Raw genomic sequence first — 27,649 nt, forward strand, 5'->3', positions numbered from 1 at the left:
TAATACATAATAAGCAAATGGCTTTTAAATATTTATTTGTTCTGGAAAATATAAGAAAATGTTTTTAAATTCGTTCCTAAAAATTTAATAAATTTTGTTCTATTAGTAATACTTACATGCTGGAATTGAATCTGTAATTTTTGACTCTGTTCTGTCAACTCTAAAAATTCTCTCATTGTCTCATCCTTTTCTCTTCTCGCTTGTTGTAAATTAGCAGTGAGTTGGGTTATGATGCCATCTCTCTGTTTAATGGCAGCTTCAAATTCTTGCAACTAAAAAACATCAGTGAAAATTAAGTGTGCTATATTTAATTTTTTTTAACAAAATTAAATATCAGTACAGCTAACTTCTTCAAAAATATGATATTCAAAATGCATTGGCAGAATTTTCACAATCTGTAAGCATATTTGAAAGCTATTATCTTGCGGGAATTAGTTTTACTTCCAAATCAACTTTTAAAAAACCATCTGAACTAGGGAACAAAATACATTAGATTTGACTTATCCAAATATCTACTTCTAGAAGGACAAGTGTCTTTATATTTAGGGATGCTCCAATGTTTGTAGGCATTACCATCATAGGCATGTTTGAGCCTTACTTGTTTCTAAAGAAGATGAAACTGAAATATATTCTGTCATCCTTATCAATGTCTTATTTCACCTTGTTTTCATAACTGACTGCCACAAACAACAGATGTTATTTTAACCACAAGAAGTTACTTACAAAGACTGGCTGACATTTTTAATGAGTTTAAGTCAATATATTGACGGATGTGGTATGCAACATAATTTTCTCTCAGGCTGCTTACAAAAACATCTATCCCTACTGAAGTGATGTCAGTCTAGCTATCTCATAAAGTTAAAAAAAAGATCTCATTATATTAGCCTTGTTAATGGACTAGTTTTAAGTGATGTTGTTTATGATATGTATAAGGACAAATACTATGAGGTGACTTGAAGTTACCATTTTAAAAAACCCATCTTTAAAGAATGTACCTATACTATCATTCAAATTAACTATTTTTGTTTTGTAACAAACCAAAAGCCACATAAGGTAAACACACCTGCTTCAGTCCTTCAGTCCCACAGGTGGCCCTCATTTCTTCTAGTTCTCTGTTTAGCTCTTCAATCTCATGCTGTTTCCCAGCCAATTCATTTTCCATCATCTCTAGGTGGGTCTGATTGTACTGTGCTCCATGTTCAGAATAAGAATCATCAACAACAAATTCTTCTTCCTAAACCAATCCAGATTTTTAATAATTCAGTACTAGCAACATTCCCTCAGGAAAAGGGACTCAAAATCTGAATCCTACAGCAAAGTCTAATTTTAAACATCACTCATCACCTGGGAGTTTACTGGCATGACAACCTACTTTGTTGCTAATGTGATATATATACCTCAAGAGCAAAAACAAGATATCTGCAAATTCAGTTACAATTGAGTTTTATACCAAAAGGTGGATAATTTTGTTTTGTTACACATTAAAAGCATTTAGAAATCACACAATGAAAGAAGTACATATAGGGAAAAGCTTTGTTAGTAACCAAATGGTTTTAAATAGAATAAAACATTAGTATAATGAGTAGTTTTAAATACTGTACCCTTAATAAATTTGTAGGCTTTCCTGTTCTCGTCACAAAACTGCAACCATTTACCTGTATAAAAACAATTTCCTGAAATATTATGGTTTTAGAATTTTATTTAAAGCTAACAATTATATTTGTGCTAACTGTACTCATGCTTTTCTTATGCCTAAGGAAAATGCCTCATTGGCAAAAACAGATATAGTGATTAAATTTAAACATCTAAAAGACATTATGACCATTTCAAATGCCAAAGAATTCCTCATACATTTGAGTGCTTACAATGCAAAAGACACTGTGCTATACACATTTTCATTTAAGTGAATTAAGATTCTAAGTACAGTTTCTCTTTTGTCTTCAGAAGAATAACTATAAACCTCTAGTTACAAGATCCTCCTCTACAAAACACTGCCTTAAAATCATTTAAATAATTGTTTTTTGATTAAGCCCTATTCATTTTAAAGTAAAACTGTTTACTGATGTAAATCTATTGAAGGTTGGCAAGCAGGTGAAGAAGTAGGAGGAGATGTCAAGAGCTGAGGAAAACTCCTCCAAGAACTTTCCCCTGAGTGTACTATGATAGCCATGCCAACTCTGACAGATGTGGAGATTTTCCAGAATACAGATGTCTCTATCACAGACATTTTGTGGTAGGACGCAGGAGGTTGGCAGAATATGTCTCTGGGGTTGACCTGGTGGGAGATTAATTTCAGATCAATTAATCTACTCAATACCACCTTCCTTCCCCCTAACAGCAAACAAGTGAATTTCATTCCTATTTATGTTTAATTTCTCACAATTCTGTTAACAGAATCCAAGATAATGAAGTTTTTACTGTTGAAATACACAGAATAGAATAACTTAGAATTAGGATTAGGTTGATATGGATCACACCACTTTAAAAAGTGAAGATCCTAATTAAGAGTTCTTTCCAGAGTTTGATTCCTTTTTTTTCCCCCAAGGATAATTTCAAAAACCAAAGCTTAAAGTTAAAAAAAAATTTCACCTTTATGGCAAAACATTATTAGAATTCGTGAAAACTATTAAAACACAGCAATACTAACTCTATTAAGATTATTAATAAAGTCACTTGCAATAACTTTCAAATTAAATTCTAAATTTCAATTAGCTTTTTTTTTTTTTTTCCAATTAGCTTTTCTTGATTTTGAAATGAAGCACTTTGATAAACATCTACTAAACTTCTCCTTTAGGGTAACAGTATAATGAAATGGATTTTATGAATATTTTCAAATATCATATTAAGCAAAGGATATTCCTTTAAGTAGTGATGATATCACTTACATAAATTAGTTATCTATTTATAATAATTGAATCTAACACATTAAATAGCCAACATTCAGCTTAACTTTTCTCTAAGTTGAGCACATTTCACACTTGAGCAAGTCATATGTATTGGCTTCTTAAAATACTACATGACTGTTTTCAAAACTTAATTGTTATTATAATAAATATTAAAATCTTGTCAATATTAACAGTTCTTAAAAATTTAATATCATGTAAATAGGTAATAAGAGATTATACACCAGAACTAAACTATATTTCAAAGTTAGAAAAGAAACACTCAACAGATTAGGGTCATTAATAGTTAGCAATAAATGATTATATTTTTTAATCTAGATAATTACTTCACTGATACCTAACAGGTAGAGCATTTATCTCATCTTCTTACACTAGCGTTTTAACACAATACTTGATAAATCATATGAAGGCACATTAATAGCTTGAAACATGAAGATTAGATGAACAGACTCCTCCAACTGATGAAACCTTAACTTTACTTAATATCGTTCTTTACTGTGGCATTTTTCAAAGTCATTTAACCTTTAGGCTATACTAATATAGTCTTTTTGAATTCATAATTTACTCAATCTGTGTAGACAACTTGAAGATTTGGGAAAGTACAAATAAGGTACATTCTAAATTTTAAAATGTTCTGTAGAGTAAGTATCATCTCCTAAAAATACTGCTATTCAGAAAGAATCAGAGGAAAGATGACTCTTATTTTAAAAATCATAAAATGTTCTTCACACAAAAACTTTTCCTTTCAGTGGACATCAGTTCAAAAACACAGAAGAACAACTCACTATTTATGATTAACACCTTATCCTTATTACATTTAATTTGGCAGTATGTACAAAAATATTAATAATGGATGTTTTAATAAAAAATAAGAAGAATCTAATAGTTCATAAAGTTCATAAAAATTACAGGAGTTCAGTGTGCCTAGCTGACTCCTGGAATTAGAGCCAAGAAACTAATGAAGTTAAGATCATTCATTCAAAGTCAAAGTTAAGTATCAAGCACCATGTTGTACACCTTCAATATATAAGCTGAGACAGGGAGGGAGAAAATGAAAATAAGGTGAAGTTAAAAAGAAGAAAGAAAGAAACCCAAGTCAAAGTTGAAAAGCTAAGTTTACGTTACTTAATGGCTGGCTATAGGCTATGTCTCCAACTCTAGCCAGTCACTTCATAAATGTCGTGAGTCCTGTAAGTGACTTGGTTAAGAAGTTCTGAATAATCAGTTGAAGTCCATAAAAAGACTGTATGCCCTGTCATCATTTCATCTTTCTATACATAGCAAAGCATATTTATTTACTTGTCTTATCTCTGTATGTTGCCTGTAGCATTTCCAACTTTCCCCAAATAACCCTGCTCTAATGGTATCGATAAAAATATTTTATGTAAATATGGTATTTTAGATATGAAATGTCCCTTCACCAAGAACTGAAAAGATTATGTATAATTTAAATTAACTCGTAAGAAGGGTATTTTTTATTTAGTCTGATTTCTCTAGTATACATAATTGGATATATTTTTATACAGAACAGATTTTCGGGAGATCACAGGATAAAATTATCTGACTAATCCTTTCTAGACCTGAATCCATTTTTTAATCCAAGGGGTATATTAGCCGCAGAAGTCAAGAACATTAAGCACATACCGTATCTATCAAAATAAAATTTCTAAACTAATTGCTAATTAAACATAGAATCAGAATCTGAAATCCTTCTGAGAATAAATTGTTGAAAGAATTCTCATCACTCATTTGTTTCATATAAACTTAGTGTGAAGAAAAGCATACATCTAGTGAAGCACAGTAAAAAAAACCACAAGCTTTGCTGATTGTTTTTTATATATCAAACATCATACTAAAATTACCAAATAACCCTCAAAACTACCCTGTGATATAGATATTATTTCCCCTATTTTACAGGTAAGGAAACTGTATTTCAGAGTTTAAGTGATGTGTCCAAATTCATCCTGCTCAGAGGTGAATAAGCTGAAATTTGAAAATAGGACTTTCTGGCTCCAAAGCCCCTTCTCTTTTACATCACCTTATTTCCCTATGTACCAGAAAAATGACAGTGATATTTAGACAAAATACAAGATAATTATGTGTCTTATGATTAAAACCATGTAATTTTGAAATTTTAAGAATATTCAATTGCAAACCAGAGCAGCCAAGACTGTTATACTTCATAAATCTGTTATTTGTAAGGATTATGATTCAAATCTGGTCAAATCTGTCAAAGATTATTTCATAACTATCTTTCAACGTAACCTTCAAAATCACTAATTTTTTCAACTTATAAATCAGCTAATCAATTGAATTTTTGTGACCAGTGTTAGAAAGAGAAAGTATCAGAGGACTGGTCACATAGTAAAGTATCTTTTCCTGAAAGTTTGGTTTAAAAAAATATGTATGTATGAATATGTATATATTACTCATGTGCACAATTATTCATGTATACAACTATACACATATATGTAATACACATGTAAATATATAAAATTACCTACACATATATGTGTAAAATATATTTATTGTTAAATCATGGACAACATGCTTTGTTTTTTAATTCGTATTACTTTTTAAAAAAAATAAATTTATTTGTTTATTTATTTTTGGCTGCATTGGGTCTTCACTGCTGCGCACAGGCTTCCTCTAGTTGCAGCACGTGGGCTTCTCATTGCGGTGGCTTCTCTTTGTGGCACAGTATGGGCTCTAGGCACGTGGGCTTCAGCAGTTGTGGCACGCGGGCTCAGTAGTTGTGGCTCGCGGGCTCTAGAGCACAGGCTCAGTAGTTGTGGCGCATGGGCTTAGTTGCTCCATGACATGTGGGATCTTCCCAGACATGGGCTTGAACCCGTGTGCATTGTCAGGACAGCTTCTTAACCACTGAACCACCAGGGAAGACCTGGACCACATGCTTTAACTTTTATCTGTAGGACTTATATTTAAAATTATTTGTACCTCATTTTGAAACACATCATATTTACTAGGTATCACAATAAAAATTTAAAATATAAATTTTAACCAAATTTCACAGGCATGTATTAGATGGTCTGATCTGTAGCCACTTGGATTATAAAAAAAATTCACTTTGGTATAAAGAAAAAAAATGCATTTGTGGAATCCTGGGCTGCCCAAAAGTCACCAGTAGTTCAAGTGCCAAACCATCTTAAACTTCAATCAAAAAAGACAAGCTCTAAGAATTAAGGTATTATGGAAGAGAAAAGCAATGTTTTCATATCTAAGCCCCAAATTTAAAGTCACAAGTGCAGATTCTCTGAATTGCAAGCTGTAATTTTAAACTGAGATACTTCCCATAAAGGCAAATTTATGTAGCCTAAACTGGGAACTAATTTATTTATTTAACCTTGGTTAATTATTTCCCTGACCAGATCACTAATAAGTATATTCCCAGCTTTTAAACACATTAAACTTTTGAAGTGTAAAAGTTTTCACTCCCATTAGCAATCCAAAACAGTAATAAGTTCATTTAAGTACATGAAGCTTTTTTTTCTTTCCTAATAGACACCTACAATAAATCAAAACTTATAGAATACACTGAATTGTTGAACCATTCAAAGTAAAGTTTTCCATGTCCTCAAATACTGGACCAAAAAAAATGACAATCATATCTAAAAGAATAAGAAAAAGATAAAATGACATACACTTTTATTAACACAAAAAGAAGGTATTTCCTAAAGTGTCCAATGCCCACGTTAGCTTTTATCACCTAAATTAAAAATCACTACTGCAACATTAATTTCAATAAATGAATTTATGTAATTAACTAGAATTCAAGCAGTTGTAAAAAGCATTACACAAAATAAAATACCCTATAATATGAAATGTTTACTGTGTTAAATATGGATACCTTATATCATGTATCCTAGAAACCCAATTTCAAACACTTTCCTGGAAACTAAAACAAGGCCTCAATCTAATTAAGGACCAACTTATTCAAACAGATTTAAGACTTTAGTTAATAATCTGAAAAAAAGATATGTCAGAAAAATATAAACTTCAGGTTTTCTAGGTCATTTACATTACATCATACTGTGCTATATTCTTATTATATTTATAAAAACATAAAGCATGTGAGTTGCAAGTAATAGAGTACTAATAATCAACAGTAATTTCAAAAATATATGAAATGTCAATCACAGTGTTACTTATCCTTACCTCTGAACTATAATCATCTGCTGTGGTTGAAATTTCACTTTCCGGCTAAAACAGAAAGTAAAAACTGATTATATTAAAGCCTTTCTACTGCGTCCCCTCTCCAAATATTGTACTTTATTAGCCCATTATTATTGGTAACTTATGATAGAAAACTCAAAAAATATTACTAAAAAACAGGCAAAAAATTATTAAAATTCTTTTAAAATTCCACTCTGATTATGAATCACAATGGCTAAATAACACATCTAAAATTTATCACTAGGCAGTTTTCTAAATATAAAAGTATCAAGAAGTACTTTCACACAGGGTCTTTTATACACTACAAATCATTTGTAAGACAAAAGCACCAAAAAAGATATCATCCCTCTAATTCTTACATCTCTTTTAAATAAAATAAAATCTTAAACTGTTACTCCAAAAAGTTCAATTTCTTTAAAATGAAGAATCATCAAATTTTGGTGCTAGAAAAGTAGCAACAACTTGAAGAAAATTACCAACCTCTCTTGTTATTAACACTGTTGCAGCTTACAAAAAACTTTCAAAGACATTCTTGCTTCATCCTTACATCCCTGGGATTTGGGTATGAAGTGAGTGGCTTTTCTAAGCTTCCCTCAGCTTAGAAGTACTAGGAAGAGTCAAAGAGGAAACCTAAATTTTCACTGCTTTCACTGTTCACATGCTCTCATCAAATCTAAGAATCTAATTTTACAAGTCAGAAAAGAGACCCAGATATTTCATTTTTTCACTCAACAAATATGAACCATATATGAACCCAATATAGAAGCAACTACATAAAACAAATACTAATGGACATAAAGGGAGAAACTGACGGAAACATAATAATAATAGGAGACTTTAACACCCCTCTGACATCAATGGACAGATCTTCCAGACAGAAAATCAATAAAGCAACAGAGATCGTAAATGACACAACAGAACAGTTAGACTTAACTGATATTTTCAGGACATGACATCCCCCCAAAACAGACTACATTCTTTTCAAGCACACATGGAATATTCTCTGGGATAGACCACATACTAGGACACATGACAAGCCTAAACAAATTTAAAAGAATAGAAATTATTTCAAGCATCTTTTTTGATCACAACAGCATGAAAGTAGAAATCAACTGCAGAGAGAAAAATGAGAAAAAATGATTACAGGGAAACTAAACAATATGCTACTAAAAAACTAATGGCTCAACAATGAAATTAAAAAAATACCTTGAGACAAATGACAATGAAAACACAACCATACAAAAGCTATGAAATGCAGCAAAAGCAGTCCTAAGAGGGAAGTTCACAGTGACACAGGACTTGCTCAAAAAACAAGAAATTTTTCAAATCAACAACCTAACCTACCACCTAAAAGAATTAGAAGAAAAAGCAAAACCTAAAGTCAGCAGAAGGAAGGAAATAATAAAGATCAGAGAGGAAATAAATAAAACAGAAATTTAAAAAACAATAGAGGACTTCCCTGGTGGTGCAGTGGTTGAGAGTCCACCTGCCGATGCAGGGGATACGGGTTCGTGCCCCGGTCCAGGAAGATCCCACACGCTGTGGAGCGGCTGGGCCCGTGGGCCATGGCTGCTGAGCCTGCGCATGTGGAACCTGTGCTCCGCAATGGGAGAGGCTACAACAGTGAGAGGCCTGCATACACCCCCCCAAATAAAATAAAATAAAACAAAATAAAACATAGAAATAATCACCAAATAAAAATCACCAAATCAAATAAAAACCAAGAGCTGGTGTTTTGAAAGGAAAAAATCAACAAACCTCTGGCAGGGATCACCAAGAAGAAAAGAGGACCAAAATAAAATAAGAAATGAAAGAGGAGAAATAACAACCAATACCACAGAAATACAAAAATCCATAAGAGAATACTATGAACAATTATGTGCCAACAAGTTGGACAACCTAGAAGAAATGGACCAGTTTCTAGAAACATACAGCCCACCAAAACTGAATCAAGAAGAAATAGAGAATTTGAACAGACTGATCACTAGAAGTGAAACAGAATCTGTAATTTTAAAAAACTCCCTTCAAACAAAAGTCCAGAACTGGATGGCTTCACTGGGAGATTACTAAACATACAAAGAAGAACTTATATCAATCCTGCTCAAATTCTTCCAAAAGATTAAAGGGGAGGGAAAACTCCCAAAGTCATTGTATGAAGCCACTATCACCTTGATACCCAAACCAGACAAAGATACCACAAAAAAAGAAAATTACCATACAATATTTTTGATGAATATAGATGTGAAAATCCTCCACAAAATATTAGCAAACCAAATCCACCAACACATTAAAAAGGATCATACGGGCTTCCCTGGTGGCGCAGTGGTTGAGAGTCGGCCTGCTGATGCAGGGGACACGGGTTTGTGCCCCGGTCCGGGAAGATCCCACATGCCGTGGAGCGGCTGGGCCCGTGAGCAATGGTTGCTGAACCTGTGCGTCCGGAGCCTGTGCTCCACAACAGGAGAGGTCACAACAGTGAGAGGCCCGTGTACCGCAAAACAAACAAACAAAAAAAAGGATCATACACCATGATTAAGCTGGATTCATCTGAGGTTCACAAGGATGGTTCAACATATGCAAATCAATCAATGTGATACACGACATCAACAGAAGAAAAGACAAAAACCACGTGATCATCTCAATAGCTGCAGAAAAAGCATTTGATAAAATTCAACATCCATTCTTTTTTAAGAATTAAAAAAATTTTTATTTTATATTGGAGTATAGTTGATTAACAATGTTGTGTTAGTTTCAGGTGTACAGCAAAGTGATTCAGTTATACATACACATGTATCTATTCTTTTTCAAGTTCTTTTCCCATTTAGGTTATTATTACAGACTACTAAGCAGAATTTGCTGTACTATACAGTAGGTCCTTGTTGGTTATCTTATTTTATTATCATTCCACTTTTGTGTTCATGTTATTGAATACAATTAAACATAATGTTTACATCTATAAAATTATCCTGTGTATACACATAAAGAAACATTAAAAAATTCTAATAGGGTTATATATTTTAAATACAGCAGTGTGTACATGTTAATCTCAAACTCCCAATCTATCCCTCCCCCCACCCTTCCCCCTGGTAACCATAAATTCATTCTCTAAGTCTGTGAGTCTGTTTCTCTTTTGTAAATAAGTTCATTTGTATCATTTTTTTAGATTCCACATATAAACAATATCATATGATATTTGTCTTTCTCTGTCTGACTTACTTCACTCTGTATGAAAGACTCTAGGTCCATCCATCATTCTTCTTAGTGGCTGAGTAATATTCCATTGTATATATATGTACCACATCTTCTTTATCCATTCAGCTGTCAATGGATATTTACACTGTTTCCATGTCTTAGCTATTGTAAACAGCACTGCAATGAACACTGGGGTGCATGTATCCTTTTGAACCATGGTTTTCTCCAGATATATGCTCAGGAGTGGGATTACTGGATCATATGTTAGCTCTATTTTTAGTTTTTTAAGGAACCTCCATACTGTTCTTCATAGTGGCTATACCAATTTATATTCCCACCAGTATAGGAGGGTTCCCTTTTCTCCACACCCTCTCCAGCATTTACTGTTTGTAGACTTTGTAATGATGGCCATTCTGACTGGTGTGAGGTGGTATCTCATTGTAGTTTTGATTTGCATTTCTCTAATAATTAGCGATGTTGAGCATCTTTTCACGTGCCTCTTGGCCATCTGTATATCTTCTTTGGTGAAATGCCTATATAGGTCTCCTGCCCATTTTTTGATTGGGTTGTTTGTTTTTCTGATATTAAGCCATATGAGCTGTTTGTAAGTTTTGGAGATTAATCCATTGTCGGTCACATCACTTGCAAATATTTTCTCCTATTCTGTGCGTTGTCTTTTCATTTTGTTGACCGTTTCCTTTGCTGTGCAAAAGCTTTTGGGTTTAATTAGGTGTTTTTTTTTCTTTTTATTTCCATTACTCTAGGAGACGGATCGAAAAAGATATTGCTGCAATTTATGCCAAAGAGTGTTATGCCTATGTTTTCCTCTAAGAGTTTTATAGTATCCGGTCTTATGTTTAGGTCTTTAATCCATTTTGAGTTTATTTTTGTGAGATATCCATTCATGATAAAAACTCTTACTAAAGTTGGTATAGAGGGAACATATCTCAACATAATAAAAGTTATTTATCACAAACTCACAGCCAACATAATACTCATATGATTACCATATGATCCAGCAATTCCACTCCTGGGCATGTATCTGGAGAAAACTCTAATTGGAAAAGATACGTGCACCCCAATGTTCACAGCAGTACTATTTACAATAGCTAAGACACAGAAACAACCTAAGTGTCCATCGACAGATGAATGGATAAAGAAGATGTGAGATATATATATATATATATATAAAATGGAATATTGCTCAGCCATAAAAAAAAGAAATAATGCCATTTGCAGCAACATGCATGGACTTAAGAGATTATCATAGTAAGTGAAATAAGTCAAACAGAGAAAGACAAACATCATATGATATAAAAAAAATGACACAAATGAACTTATTTACAAAACAGAAACAAACTCACAGACGTAGAAAACAAACTTATGGTTACCAAAGAGGAAAGGCAGGGAGTGATAAATTAGAACTTTGGGATTAGCAGATACAATCTACTATATATAAAATAGATAAACAACAAGATCCTACTGTATAGCACATGGAACTATATTCTATATCTTGTAATAAACCCTTGTAATAATGGAAAAGAATCTAAATAAGTACATATACATATATATGGATGCATATATATACATAAGTATATGTATATATACTTATAATTGAATCACTTTGCTGTACACCAGAAACTAACACAACATTGTAAATCAACTATATTTCAATTTAAAAACATTAAAAATTTTTTAAAAAGCTGATTCATGGGCCCCACCCAGACCTGCTGAATCAGAATCTACATTTTAAAAAAGATCCCACATGTGATCTGTATATACATGGAAGTCTGAGAAGTATTCCTCCAAAATGGAGAAAGATAATAAAGTACCTGTACAATGAGCCCCCAAAAATTAACAGAAACAAAAAACAAAAAAAACCCAACCAAACAAACAAAAAAAGCAAAAACCGAAAAAAAACCAAACAGGAAGCATCACCGTCTCCTTTCTCATCTATACTTACGGGAATTTTATTCAGCACTCAAGATCAAGTTCCAAGTCAACCTCCTCTCTGATGTAGTTATGATGCCAGGAACAGAAATAAGCTTACTCCTATTCTGAAATCCTGTAGCAGTGGTTCCTAACTTATGTGGCCCTCTTTTAAATCTAAAACACTTTCATGGGACTTCCCAGGTGGTCCAGTGGTTAAGAATCCACCTGCCAATGCAGGGGACATCGGTTCGATCTCTGGTCTGGGAAGATACCACATGCCACGGGCAACTGAGCCAATGTGCCACAACTACTGAGCTTGCGCACCGCAACTACTGAAGCCAGTGTGCTCTAGAGCCTGTGTGCCGCACCTACTGAGCCCACACGCTGCAACTACTGAAGTCTGCACACTCTGGGGCGCACGTGCCACAACTACTGAGCCTGCATGCTGCAACTACTGAGCCTGCATGCTGCAACTACTGAAGCCCGTGCACCTAGAGCCTGTGCTCAGCAACAAGAGAAGCCACCGCAATGAGAAGCCTGTGCACTGCAACAAAGAGTAGCCTCCACTCGCCACAACTAGAGAAAGCCTGTGTGCAGCAATGAAGACCCAGCACGGCCAAAAAAAAAAGCCAAAAAAACCCCACTTTCATGATGCAAGTCCTTATGGTTCGCTCACTTATTTATTCTTTTAAATGGCTATTGATTAAATGCATATTGTGTACTAAGAACTGTGCTACTGAGGATAAAATGGTGAACAAGACACTCTGCACTTGAAATGCTAAAATTCCAGTGAAAGCCCAAGTATTGATTTGTTAGGCAGAAAATGAAAATAAAAACATCTTCAAATCAAATCAAGCACCATGGTTACTATATTGTATTATACAAAAGATCTAGATTTCAACAAAAAATTACAAATACAGGGCTTCCCTGGTGGCACAGTGGTTAAGAATCCACCTGCCAATGCAGGGGACATGGGTTCAAGCCCTGGTCCGGGAAGATCCCAAATGCCGTGGAGCAACTAAGCCCGTGTGCCACAACTACTGAGCCTGCACTCTAGAGCCCACGCGCCACAACTACTGAAGCCCGCGTGCCTAGAGCATGTGCTATGCAACAAAAGAAGCCACCGCAATGAGAAGCCTGCACACCACAATGAAGAGTAGCCCCTGTTCTTTGCAACTAGAGAAAGCTCACTTGCAGCAAAGAAGACCAATGCAGCCAAAAATAAATAAATAAATATTTTAAAAATTACAAATACACAAAGAAAAAGGAAAGTATGGCCCATACACAAGAAAAACAGTAGTCAGTAGAAACTGTCCCTGAGGAAACATAGATATTGGACTTAACAAAGATTTTAAATTAGCTATTTTTTAAAAAGTCAAATAAATGAAGGAAATAATGTCTAAAAAACTAAAGAAAATTATAAGAACAATGCCTCGCCAAATAGGGAATATAAAAAAAGAAAGAATTTATAAAAGAACCAAAGAGAAATTCTGGAGTTAAAAGTAAAGTAACAGAAATGTAAAATTCACTAGAGGGGCTTAACAGGAGATCTGAGGAGGAAGAAGAATCAGAGCAAACTTCAATATAGTTCAACTGAAATTATCCAGTCTGAGAAAAAGAAAAAAGAATTTTAAAAAAATGAACAGATCATCAAAGACCTGTGCAACAAACATACTAATTTAACATATGAATAAGGGAGACTCAGAAGGAGAGGAAAGGGTCAGAAAGAATATTCAAAGATATGATGGCTGAAAACTTCCCAAAGTTGATGAAAAACATTAATCTATGTATCCAAAATGTTCAAAAAACTCTAAGAAGGAAAAACTCAGATCCACTTTTATGATGAATAGCAAATCTCTATGACATTTCTGACTCTTGACTAAAGCTCAAATCCCTATATATCTAAATCCTATTTCCACCTAAGTATGCCAGGGCACAATCCAAATGATAATTTTTTGCCTTGTACAACACTCTTCCTCCTAAGCATCCCATTGTTCTCTACTCCTGGTCTTGGTAGCTCCACCATCCCACCCACCACCCAATCCACTCTTAACTTCTCCCTCATCTCCTTATTCTTGAAATTTCCATCATTAACGGGAGGAAGAAAATTAGCCATTATTGTGGAAAACTTTCTATGGGCCAGGTACAGCCTCCCTCTGTTCACCATTACCACCATCCTATCCTGATCACTTTGAGATCCATTTAAAACTAAACTACTTAAGGTTTCCAAATCACATCACACTGTTTCATGTCTTTGAGAATGCTGATTCTTTAGCATGGAGGTTGTCTGCCCTACTTCTTTGCCTCTAGCTAACTCTAACTTACACCTCAAGACTTGGTTCTCTTCCTGGAAACTTTCCCAAATAACACAAGACTGATTTGGGCATTCCCCCAAATCATGGTACTTTAGGGCACCATGTGCATTGTTGCTAGCATGGCTCTAATCAAGGTACACAGCCTATCTTACTTACATCCACCTTCCCCACTAGAGTGACTTTCAAGGATAGAGACTGTCATATTTATCTTTGTATCCTTGGTGCTCAATCTTTGGTGTAATACAGCTGCTCAGTAAGTGTTTGTTAAATCAAGCTCACAAAAATCGCATAGGGTGCTAATGAGTGTTGTCATTACAACAACTTTACACTTAGAATGCGAGTATTTAAAATTCTGGATGAATACTTACTTCAACAGAGAAGACCTGGTCATGTTTAACTATTTCTCCACTGTGTAGAGTTCTCATTATTGTGGATTCAGGAGTCACAGCTGATCCTAATTTCTGAGAACTATTTGTGCACATCTCATCACTCTGTGATTGCTCAATATTCACAGCATGGTATGCTGACATGTCATGTTTACTACTTGAAGTTTTCCTCTTTTTTTTCTGCTTCTTAGGATTCTGCCCATCAGACTGAGCTTTCCTTTGTCGAAACTGGGCAAGCTACAGAAAAAAAAAATCATCGTTATTGTCAAAGATAATTTTTCTTTATCAGCACTAAGAAAAAAGTAGATTTGGAGTCACTTTCTTTAAAAGATCAACCCATCACTAAAATGATGACAAAATAATGGACCATGGTTACTGTGTTTAACACAAAAATGACTACTAAATTGCAAAGAAACTAGGTATTTCTGAATGAATGCTGTTCAAATGTTGAGAAGAACCAAAAATATCATGTCTAAAGAAAATATCATGTCTATTCTACCCCAGAGTCGGGGAGAATAAAAAACAGGCATTCTCATTCACTGTTCAGTGAGAGTATAATCTCTGGATATGAGATTATATGAAAACATAGGAGCTCTAAATGCATTTGCTTTGTGGAATTTCTGCAACTTCCACTTACGTATATTAGTAAATGTAATTATTTCATGCAAAAAGCTTTAGCTATACAAATGATCATTGCAGACTTGTTTATAATGGGAAAAATTATAAATATTTTCAGTATCAAACAGTAGAGCCTCCTAGCTCTTAATCATTTGCATACCATCATCAGGATTTTTGCCATATCCTAGTGTCACCTAAACTTACCAGTTACTTAATATGTTTTAACTAGTGTGCTTTTCTTATTTAAATTTATTTTAAAGGATACTGTTGGGCTTCCCTGGTGGCGCAGTGGTTGAGAGTCCGCTGGCCGATGCAGGGGACGCGGGCTTGTGCCCCGGTCCGGGAAGATCCCACATGCTGCGGAGCGGCTGGGCCCGTGAGCCATGGCCGCTGAGCCTGCGCGTGCTCCACAACGGGAGAGGCCATAACAATGAGAGGCCCGCATACCGCAAAAAAAAAAGGATACTTTCTATCCTTGACATAAATTAAAAGTATCACTTGTCATTTTTTTAAAAATAAAAACAAAAATGAATACAATGAAAAATAAAACTGTATTATTAAAATTTTAGCTAGATATATTGCTGATGGTCCTAAGAGAAACAGGCAAGTGTTAGAGGGGTGCTAAGGATCTGTAAGTATCAGACTTTTGGCTTATAAGGAACCTGGTTAAAGAAACCTGGAAAAGTAGTAACTTTTTTTTTTTTACAATACTATCCACTGTTATTTAATATTGGATCATGATATCACCTAAAATATCTCATCACTACCTGTATCAGAAGTTATGGATAACATATTTTGGGCAACACTAGATTAATTCAATTAAAATAATACTAATGCAAACCATTATTAATATTAAAAATATTAATGTAAAACATTATTAATAGTCAATGTTTATACACAACATTAGGTATAATATTGCAATATAACCTTTTTTTTTTTTTTTGGCGGTACGTGGGCCTCTCACTGTTGTGGCCTCTCCCGCTGCGGAGCACAGGCTCCGGACGCGCAGGCTCAGCGGCCATGGCTCACGGGCTCAGCCGCTCCGCGGCATGTGAGATCTTCCCGGACCGGGGCACGAACCCGTGTCCCCTGCATCGGCAGGTGGACTCTCACCCACTGCACCACCAGGGAAGCCCCCTGCAATATAACCTTTTTTAGTAAAAGGAAAATTAAGTGCATCTCTTTTAACAAAGATAAGGCAGGCCTCAGGCTCACAGCCTTCAACAATTATACCTATTTTAAATTTTAATAACATTATACACAGAGGCATGGATTAAATTCTGGAAGAATATAACCATAACAACTTTGGTCTGTCTCTAGATTTGGGATTACAGTTATTTTTCCTTATGCTCACTTGAAATTTCCTTTTTGGTGCATAAATTTTCCAAATTTTATATGAAGCAACTACCAATTCCTAAATTTAATTTGAACTCAGTCATTCTGAGAGAAACAAAAGCATAAGAACAGGTGTAAGCCCTTTGTGCCTTAAAAAGAGGAAACAGAGGAAATATACAAACATATTAATATATAAATTAGACCAATTACAAAGATGGCCAGTAAATGTCTTATGATATAAAGGATTAAAGCAATCTTGATGATGTTGATATCATTAACTATCAAAATATGTGACAAATACTAGAATCTATAGAATAACATACAGCATATGTTATACTTTTGTCTGCTGTAAATGAAGAAAAGTTTATAGATATGTATTGCTTACTTAACAAATGTGTCTAATTAATAAATCAGAAATATCTAATCACTGACCTTGCAATATAAAAATATATCACATTTAAATTTCTTCCCCAGTTCATCAGCAACTAGTCAGTTATTCTACTATCTGCTTCAGGAACAGATGCAAGACCAGTTGCCTCTATTTGTACATTATTAGCTGCTGGAATGCATTTAAACTACTTTGGAGAGCAAATTCATTCTTAAAAATAAACCAACTGAAACACTATTATATATTATCTGTAAATAGAATCAAAAGTCTAGGGACATCATTTTAAAATGATCTCTCAGAAAGAATGCAAAAGCAAAAAAATGCTAATGACATTCTTAAGGTTTAAAAATATATTCAGACAGCAGAGGATATCATGGCAATGATGAAGATTTTGTTTAAAATTCCAACTCTGTTAGGATATATAAGTTATATTTAATATTTATTTATATGTACAAATACATAACAAAAGAGAAAACTAAAATCCTGTACTATAAAAAGACTGATTAAAAAAAAACAAACAAAAAACCCGCTGCCTGAGACAACAGTATCCATTATTAAATGAACCCAATGAAAAGGTTAATAATAGATATGGAATAAAAAGTAGAATAGGGGGGCTTCCCTGGTGGCGCAGTGGTTGAGAGTCCGCCTGCCAATGCAGGTTACACAGGTTCGTGCCCCGGTTTGGGAGGATCCTACATGCCGCGGAGCGGCTGGGCCCGTGAGCCGTGGCCGCTGAGCCTGCGTGTCTGGAGCTTGTGCTCCGCAATGGGAGAGGCCCCAACAGTGAGAGGCCCGCATACCACAAAAAAAAAAAAAGGAGAATAGGGGCTTCCTTGGTGGCGCAGTGGTTAAGAAATCGCCTGACAATGCAGGGGACAAGGGTTCGAGCCCCGGTCCAGGAAGATCCCACATGCCGCAAAGCAACTAAGCCCATGAGCCACAACTACTAAGCCTGCGCTCTAGAGCCCACGAGCCACAACTATGAAGCCTGTGTGCCACAACTACTGAAGCTCGCAGGCCTAGAGCCTGTGCTGTGCAACAAGAGAAGGCACTGCAATGAGAAGCCCACACACCACAGTGAAGAGTAGCCCCTGCTCGCTGCAACTAGAGAAAGCCCGCGCGCAGCAAAGACCCAACGCAGCTATAAAAAAATAAAAAAATAAAAATAAAAAAGGAGAATAGTTCTATTACAGTATGTAGAACTAATCACTTCTAAGGACATAAAATTACCAAGACATTGTTTCAGGCCTATGTTATTGATTACATGAAGTCATATTATTTTTTTCAGAACAATTAACCAGAAGGTAAACTCCATGAATGTAAGAACTTTTGTTCACTGCTATATATTCAAAATCTAGAACAGTACTCAATAAATACATGATAAGTGAAAAAAAGATAACATACCTTTTATAGAAAAGTTAACATTAAGCAATAATTTTAAGCACTGTTCCACAGAACCTAAGAACTAAGATGATAAACTGGCATATCTAATTCCACTATCTAAAAAAGTTCCATGGTCTCAGAATTCAAAGTGGCAATTAAATGAATTAAAACATAAAATATTCCCTCTCACCATAATCTCTCTACCCCACTAGGCAAAACAAATAAACAGAAAAACTAAACAAATGACAAAATTAAATTCTCAGAAAAACAAAAATAATAGCTTTTTAGGAAGAGTTCTGTTTTGTAAAAACATGAGAAAAGGAACAAGAGCACATCATAAATCACATCATAAATAGCTATCTATTTTTATTTTAAATTTGAAAAATGGCAAGTTGGCAGATAAGCAAAAACCAGAAACTCTATTCAATTAGCTAATCATTTGATACTGCAATGGTACACTTTAAATTACTGGAAAAACATTTATTCTAAAACATGCTGGAAATTCAGACTACAGACATCTGTGTTTGTCATTTGGAAGCCAATTATAAAAATGTTAACATATGCAGGCACGGAAATAGCTGCAAGATTTACTGGAAAGATATCATGTCCATATACACTTGTCTTTCAAAACTAATTCAGATCTCAAGCAAATGTCTTACCCGGACCAGAACACGAATAATTAAATAAAAATGACTAATAATTTATTTCATAAACTCAATATTTATTTATAAATGATCATTCTCAATAAAACAAGGAATTTTTTTAATGCTGTAAAAAAAATGCCAAGTTTTTATAATGTCACTTCAATAAAAGTACTAACTGGAATCTGTTTTGTTTCTTGAGAGTTCATCAGGTGTTTATGTGCCAGGCACAAAGCTAGACATGAGTCGAAATACACTGTCTTAACAGTAGGATCTTTTAGTCTAGGCCAGCCGATTATTTTATTCAGTTGTGAGAAACAAGGTAAAAGTTAGTGTACAATTTTGTAAACTCAACAGTCCTATGTATCTTTAAGGAGGTAGTATGGGAACTTCTCTTGTCCTGATTTTCTCAAAAAAGGCTTTCTGTAAGAGGTGTGGTTGCAGAGTTTTACAGCTGTGAAGGAAATAACTTGGCATATGACAGACAGTAGTGAGTAGTTCATTTATTTAAAAAATATTTATTGTGTTTATGGAATAAATTATCATGTGTTTCCCCTGTGCAGGGTAGGTAGTAATGAAACAGATACAAACCCTACTCCTCTGAATTGTAATCCAGGTAGGAAGAAAAAAATTAAACAAATATGGACAAATACAGAAATATATCATTTCAAGAGACAAAAAGTACTTTGAAGAAAAAGTATAGGTACTAAAGAAAGTCTAAAACAGAAAGACTTAATTTGAATGGGAATGTAAGGGAGAAGTCATGAAATATTGAGAAAAGAATGTGGAAGCTGAGATTTGAAGACAAATATGAGTTACTTGCCCAAAAGTAGCAAAATAGAACAGGAACATCTGACTCCAAATCCAGTATTCTTTCCATTATACCAATTTGCATTCCATGCATTCTGAGCTCTTTTCCTTCATTTGTCATTAAACTTAAAACCACTAACATTAAATCTAGAACACAAAGTTTAAAGGCATGAACAAATGAAATCACCAAAACAAATACTTTTTTGACAACACTAGGGAAAAAACACACACACAACACACACATACACCAAGAAATTATAAAATATTTTTAAAATGTTATCTACTTTCTCTAGTCTTCAAAAGCAGCTGTAAGTAGCTATGTTTTTACTGTAGAAAATTTAAGAAATCCTAATTAATTCTAATTATGTAACTATTTGTACCTGTCCCTGCAGCCTTTACCTTTGTGATATTCCCTAATGAATGTTGAACAAGAATGCTGTACAAGCTATTACAACAAAACTTCAGGGACCTAACTATGAAAACACAGAAGAATAACACAGTTGACCCAAACACAATTTGTATGTAGAGCTGAAGTAGGGCAACTGAAAACAAAGAAGACAAAAGCAACGCTTTAAAGATGCTCTGAAGAATATTTTCCAACGATATGACAGAATACAAACTGTTGGAAAATAACAGTGCCAAATAGACCCGATGAAATCAGATATGGAAAAGACCACAGGACTTTACCTTATGGAGACAGCAGTCTTATTTATATCCTACAACCTCATTCAATGCAGAATTTTTCTTAAAGTTTTGGAACACTTTCACGTCTAAGAAGAAAATGGATTCTGGAACTGAAAAAGTTACCTTAATTTTGCAAATTTTAACACATTTCATTGTCTGGCACATAGTAAGCCCAAATATTTTTTGAGTGAAAATAATGTTTCAAAAAGAATATGGATTACATATATTAGAGTACTGGACTGCTGTGTTTACAGAGACTCTAATAAACTAGCTATGTGACACTGGACAAGCCACTTAACCTAAAGAGAACTCAGTTTTTTCAACCGTACAATGAAGAGGAGGATTAGAAGGATCTCTTAAAACTTCTTTCAGTTTTACCATATGATCCAGCAAGTCCACTCCTAGGTGATATATCTGAAGAAAACAAAAACACTAATTCAAAAAGATACATGCACCCCAATGTTCACCGTAGCATTATTTACAATAGCCAACATATGGAAGCAACCTAAGCGTCCATCAACAGATGAATGAATAAAGAAAATGTGGTACACATACAATGGAATATTACTCAGCCATAAAAAGAACGAACTTCTGCCATTTGTATCAACATGGATGGACCAGAAGGTTTTATGCTTACTGAAATAAGTCAGACAGAGAAAGACAAATACTGTATGTTTTCACTTATATGTGGAATCTAAGAAACAGAACAAACAAATGAATATAACAAAACAGAAACAGACTCAGATATAGAGAACACACTAGTGGTTACCAGTGGGGCAAGAGGCAAGATACAGTGGTAGGGGATTAAGAGGTACAAACTACTATGTATAAAATATTATAAGTAAGGTACAAGGATATACTGTACAGCACAGGGAATATAGCCTATATTTTATAATAACTTTAAATGGAGTATAACCTATAAAAATATTAAATCTCTATGTTGTACACTTGAAAATAATATAATATTGTAGATCAACTATATGTCAATCAATAAATAAAATTTCTTCCAGCTTTTAATGCTTAAATTGGAAAAGTTTTTTTCAACTGTTTCTTTCCCTTTTTCTTCCCCGTACTCTCAATTATGTAGAAGAAAAACTAGAATTCTACATTATAAAAGTTTCTTTTTAACTGTTGCTTGAAAAAACAGTTCAATAAACAGTATCTATTATGAAATGATACCAAATGAAAAAAGATACAGAATAAAAAGTGGAATGATTACAGTATAGTGTTTAGAACAAATCAGTTCTAAGTATATAAAATTATCAAAATACTGTTTTAGGCTCATGTTACTATAAGAAGTATATGAAGTCAAATTATTATTGCAGAACAAATAACTAGAAGATATGCTCCAGGAGGGCAGGGATTTTTAATCAAAATCAAAGCCTATTTAATACTCTTAAGTCTCGAATAGTGCCTGCATATAGGTTCTCAATAAAAATTTGCTGAGTGAAAAAAAAGATAATTTTTTTTTTTATAGAAAAGAGGAACCATAAGCAATAATTTTAGGCTTATTCCTCAGAGCTTCAGAATACCTGTATAGTTTCTAAAAAATAATCCTAAAATGATAAATCAGGTCCATGGTTACATTACTATACAACCATACTATGTAATATTATGTACCTGTCAAAGATAATGTTTTCAAAAAAATTTTAATGTGGGAAAATGCTCTCAACATAAAGCTGGGGGAGAAAAGAGACCAAAACTGCATGCAGAGTATGATTCAAGCTAAGTTTAAAAATATACATAGAAACAAAGAATGAAAAAACTGTTAATAGTGATTACTTGTAGGTTATGAGACTATGGGTAATTGTTTTCTCTTCTGAAAGATTTTCACTGCCTCCCTCCCTCCCCCAAAGATCTGTAAAGAATATTCACTAATAAAACTATGGGCCCATATGTTAATATCACTATTTTTAAAAGGATATAATACAACTACACATCTACCAAAAATCTCATCCCAAAAGACAGAAATAAGGCAGAAGTCCCAGGAATTATGCTGTCTTGGAGCCTGGCCTCTTTCATCAGCCTCTCCAGACACCCTCTCCAGACATCCCATAAGCATAACTGCTAACAGCAACAGATTATTACACCTCACTGTTCAGATGCCACCAACTTCTGTTTCATTTCACTGTCACCTCATTTACTGCTAACACTGAACGGTGAGAACAATGGCACTTTGCCCCAACCTTATCTAGTTTCTGCATAGTATAAAGCTTAATCTCATCAAAAATAAACAAATAAATAGCAGTTCATGTAAAGGAGAATCCTAAAACAAGGTATATCTGTAACAGATGCTATCACCCTCAGCAGCAAAAAATACATGCCAGCTTATCATCTGAGGTTTGTTCACTTATAAGCCACAGATAATAGAATATTATTCTCTCTTATACGCATATTTTTTTTTTGCAGGAAATATCGACTTAAAAAATAAAAGAACTGCTATATCTGGTCACTTCAATGGCCCATCCTGTCAGATATCCAGAGCCCATCAACAGCTCCAATGATCTGTCAGAGATCATTTGTGATGAAACTGGGTGTATAATGACATAAATATCAGTTGGCTTTGGTTTTGCTTCCTCTTCCTATCTCATTCCACAACACAACACACTCACTACTCCCCGAGGACTGAGGGACCATGGGATTATGATCTCTGCACACCTCTAGGCCTTGGGCATATGCATCGGAAAATGGGCAAAAGTTAACACAGCACCAGTGTTTGTAACAGAAAAACTGGAAACAACCCAAATGCTCATTGATATGAGAATGCTAAATGAGGTAAATTCCTATAATGGAATTGTATGCAGGTGTGAACATCTTTACATAATACTGAACAAAAAGAAAATCATTAAATACTGCTTATAATATGATACCATTAAGTTCAAAAACAGCAAAACTAATATATTATGTAAACATATGTGGTACAGAAAAGCAAGGCACTGATAAAGAAAATTAAGAATTGTAGTTACCTTAGGTAGAGAGGGGGTGGGATTAGATTGGGAAAGGTTTCAAATGTATTTGAATGTGTATATTTCTTAAACTGGGTGACAGGCATAGAGGTCATTTTTTAAAAATCATTTTTCTTATCTATATATTTTATGTGTATTCTTTTGCAGGTGAAACATATTTAAGTATTTTTAAAGTATGTATTTAGAACTTCCTGCTGAGGAAACTGGCCAGTGCTCATAGCTCCTACCATACAGGACACCCCAGCTGCTCCTCCCAGTCTAGTCTGATGAGAAAAGAGGCAGTTGATTAGATTCTTCTCTTGGAATTAGGGAACAAAGAGTTAGAAAAGATATCCAGAAAGTAACAGAGGGGAGATGAATCTTATTGAAGGATTTGAAAATCAGTGCATGATGCAATAATCATATAAATATCCCTAAACTCACCCATAAAGTACATTTATGTTATCAACCTACTAGTCATGTTGCAGACTAAAATACTTTTTGTGTATTCAGCACAGCCAGTTTTCCTTCTGACGAAATCATCCTTACTTCTTTAGTTGCACACCAAGTAAAGTAGCTGGCATATAAGAGTTCATGATGTATAATCACCTAGTTTTGCAGAATCACACAAATTAGCTATGTCAGTGGGTCCCAAACTTTACTGCACATTGAGGATCTTTAAAATATAGTGAGTCGTGGGCTTCCCTGGTGGCGCAGTGGTTGAGAGTCCGCCCGCTGATGCAGGGGACACGGGTTCGTGCCCCGGTCCAGGAAGGTCCCACATGCCGCAGAGTGGCTGGGCCCGTGAGCCATGGCCGCTGAGCCTGAGCATCCGGAGCCTGTGCTCCGCAACGGTAGAGGCCACAAGAGTGAGAGGCCCGCGTACCGCAAAAAAAAAAAAAAAAAAAAAAAAAAAAGTGAGTCCTGGATCACACCTCAGACTTTCTGACTTGGGGTTGGAGTGTGACTTAGGCTTTGAAATTGTTTAAAGCTTTCCAGAGGCTTCCAATGTGCCGCAAAGTTTGGGAACCACTAAGCTAGATGCTTACTCTATGAATTGATTTTCTTGCACTATTTAAATAATTTTTCTCTCCCCCTTCTTTTTTTTTTTTAAGTGTCTACAGTGGGAAACAATTCCATTGAATAGAACAAATTTGGGGATTCATCCTTAATTTTTGGTCATGTGCAAACTGATGTACAAGCAAAAGAAGCTGATCTGCAAAGAGAGGAGCATCAGATATTGTGAAAGTGAAATAAGGGATGATAGAGAGAATGGCATTGGTTCCAAATGGCTGTTCTGTTTCCCATGAGGCCCAACTATACTTCTCTTAGCTTCCTTTGAAATCTCTCTATCTTTACTATAACGCTCTTTTTCTCTCCTTCACTTAACTAATCAGTTTTTTGGGAACAAAGTGCCCTGCTAGAAGTAGGGTGCTTACATTTAGCTATTTGAATCAGTCAATATTTTATATTAAAAAAAACCCCAACAACTCATGGTTTCACTGCTTCATCTGTATAGCAATAACATATACCTGCCACCTGGTGGCAGCATACCTACCTGAATATGGGATATCTTTTTTGGAAAACAGTAACCCTTTTCAAACGTTAAACATGTCAAATATACATTCTTTGACAGTTTTTGGCTACTTTTAGGATAAAATCCATACTGTCTCAACTAACACATATGGCTCCTCATTATCTGATCCCAGCCTATTTCCCCAATCTAGTTTTCCAGCATGAGAATAATGATGATGATGGCTAATACTTCTTGAAAAGTTTTTATAATCTGACAATCTTCTAAGAGCTTTATATGTATTAGCTGAATCCTCACAACAACCCCAAGGCAGGTACTATTATTTTTCTCATTTTCCAGGTGGCAAACAGAAGTACTGAGAAGTTTAAGCAACTTGCCTAAAGTCACAAAGCTAATAAACTGCAGAGCCAGAATTTGATCCCAGACTGTCTCGTCTAGTCCAAGCTCATAACCACTACTATTATACTGCTTTTCACAAAAAAATCTTTGAAAAAGTAGGTAGCATTCACCACCCTTTCCTGATTCACATTCATTCTCCATCCCACAGTAATCTGAATTCTTCGCTTCCCTTTCTCACCAACTGTTGCTAAAGCTCAAGGTCACTTTTCAAGTCTCCATCATACTTGATTTCTCATTTTTGACAAGTGGCCACTCCGTACTTGAAACTCTTCCCTTAGTCTCACAGACATCATCATCTCCTAGCTTTGTAAATAGTTTGTATCCAGTATTCTTTGCAGATACTTCTCCACCTGTTTTTTAAACATGGGTGTTTCCACAGAATTCAACTCTCAGTATCCCATTTAGTCGTCATCTTGAGTGAACTCCCCACTCCCAGAGTGTCAGCCAGTATCTTTAAACCAAATATTTATCTCTAGCATGGCCTTCTAAAGGAACAGACTCATATTCAGTTTTACACTGGGCCACTCTTCTAGGATATCCTCTGACTCAACGTATCCAAAACAAAAGTCATCTTCATCTTACTAAAATATTTGTTACCCTCCAAAAATGCCCACATATCCTATCTCAGAGACCCATTTCACTCAAATCCACTTTTCCCCCAAATTTGTCCATGTTCTCCTATCTCAGAGACCAGCACCTACATACCTTAAGTTGCTCAAGTCAGAAAACTAGAGTCTTCTCTTATCTTAGTCTGTTTGGGCTGCTATAACAAAGTATCATAGACTGGGTGGCATATAAACATCAGAAATCTATTTCTCACAGTTCTGGAGGCTGTAAGTCCAAGAACAGGGAACCAGCAGATCTGGTGTCTGGTGAAAGCCCACTTTCTAGTTCACAGATGGCCATCATTTTGCTATAGCCTCACATGGTGGAAGGGGGCAAGGAATCTCTCTTTTGTTAGGGCAGTAATCCCATTTATGAGGGCTCTGCCCTCATGACTTAGTCATTTGCCAAAGGTGCCACCTCCTAATACAATCACCTTGGGTGGTATGATCGCTACGTATGATTTCTAGGGGGAAATGAACATTCAGATCATAGCATCTCTCCTACCCTTTACAACAATTATCAAGGCCTCTCAATCCTACCTCCTAAACAGTGATCAAAGATCACTGTTTAGCCAGTGTAGGGCTGAAGTTAAGAACACAATCTCTTGGGTCAGAGTGGGTCTGAATCCTTGTTCTGCCACCATGACTTTGTGCAAATCACTTAACCTCTCTAGTTTTCCCACCTATGAAATAGGGATAGAAACAGTATCCACAGCTCTTAGAATAGTTATAAGGATTAAATAAGAAAATGAATGTAAAACGCTTAGCATAATGCCTAGCATTAGAAAGTGCTCAAAAATCGGTAGCTACTATCATCACAAATCCATACTCTTCTATCTTCCACTGTCAACCTTCCCACTGTCCAAGTGAAAGACAATGAGGTAGAAACAGAAGTGGGGATAAATCAAGAAATATTTAGAAGGTAAAATCAGCAGAATGTGGTGATTGGTTGGCTCTGAAAGGTAAAGGAGAGTGACTCCCGGAAACCAAATAGAAGGTGAGATAATGTGGGCCTATTGGGTTGTGGTGTTAGAATGGGAAGAAAAAGGCTAAGTAGAAGACAAATTTTGAATAAAAAACAATTAATGGGATTGGGTTATGAGTACACAGGAAGATAATTGCAGAATAATTCAAAGGGTTTTAGTTTTCAACTGAGATGCTTTCTCAATAGGTATAAACTACTAAGCCTCAAAAATATGATGGCACATAAGATAGAAAACAAGAACATTAAAATTTTATTTATTTATTTATTTTTGGCTGCATTGGGTCTTCTTTGCTGCGCGTGGGCTTTCTCTAGTTGTGGTGAGCCAGAGCTACTCTTCCTTGCGGTGCCCGGGCTTCTCACTGCAGTGGCTTCTCTTGTTGCGGAGCATGGGCTCTAGGTG

General features: G+C 35.0%; 1 protein-coding gene across 10 annotated transcripts in view; it reads right to left on the minus strand.

The window, feature by feature from the left end:
* The window catches only part of AKAP9 (A-kinase anchoring protein 9), a 149,225-nt gene that overhangs the window by 111,885 nt on the left and 9,691 nt on the right, over nt 1–27,649 (minus strand). For 8 of the 10 annotated variants that reach the window (XM_029234411.1, XM_029234415.1, XM_029234412.1 and 5 more), the window contains exons 2-6: nt 14,905–15,159; nt 7,080–7,124; nt 1,602–1,655; nt 1,064–1,234; nt 117–272 (exon numbers count right to left, since the gene is read on the minus strand). In XM_029234411.1, the coding sequence (XP_029090244.1) occupies nt 117–272; nt 1,064–1,234; nt 1,602–1,655; nt 7,080–7,124; nt 14,905–15,159 (681 nt within the window). Of the gene's footprint in view, nt 1–116; nt 273–1,063; nt 1,235–1,601; nt 1,656–7,079; nt 7,125–14,904; nt 15,160–16,467; nt 16,517–27,649 lie in introns of those variants that run through there. The other 2 variants (XM_029234413.1, XM_029234410.1) reach the window with 2 other exon arrangements.

Source organism: Monodon monoceros, unplaced genomic scaffold (genome assembly GCF_005190385.1).
Source record: "Monodon monoceros isolate NGI ecotype Baffin Bay Population unplaced genomic scaffold, NGI_Narwhal_1 Super_Scaffold_2, whole genome shotgun sequence".
Classification (NCBI taxonomy): Eukaryota; Metazoa; Chordata; class Mammalia; order Artiodactyla; family Monodontidae; genus Monodon; species Monodon monoceros.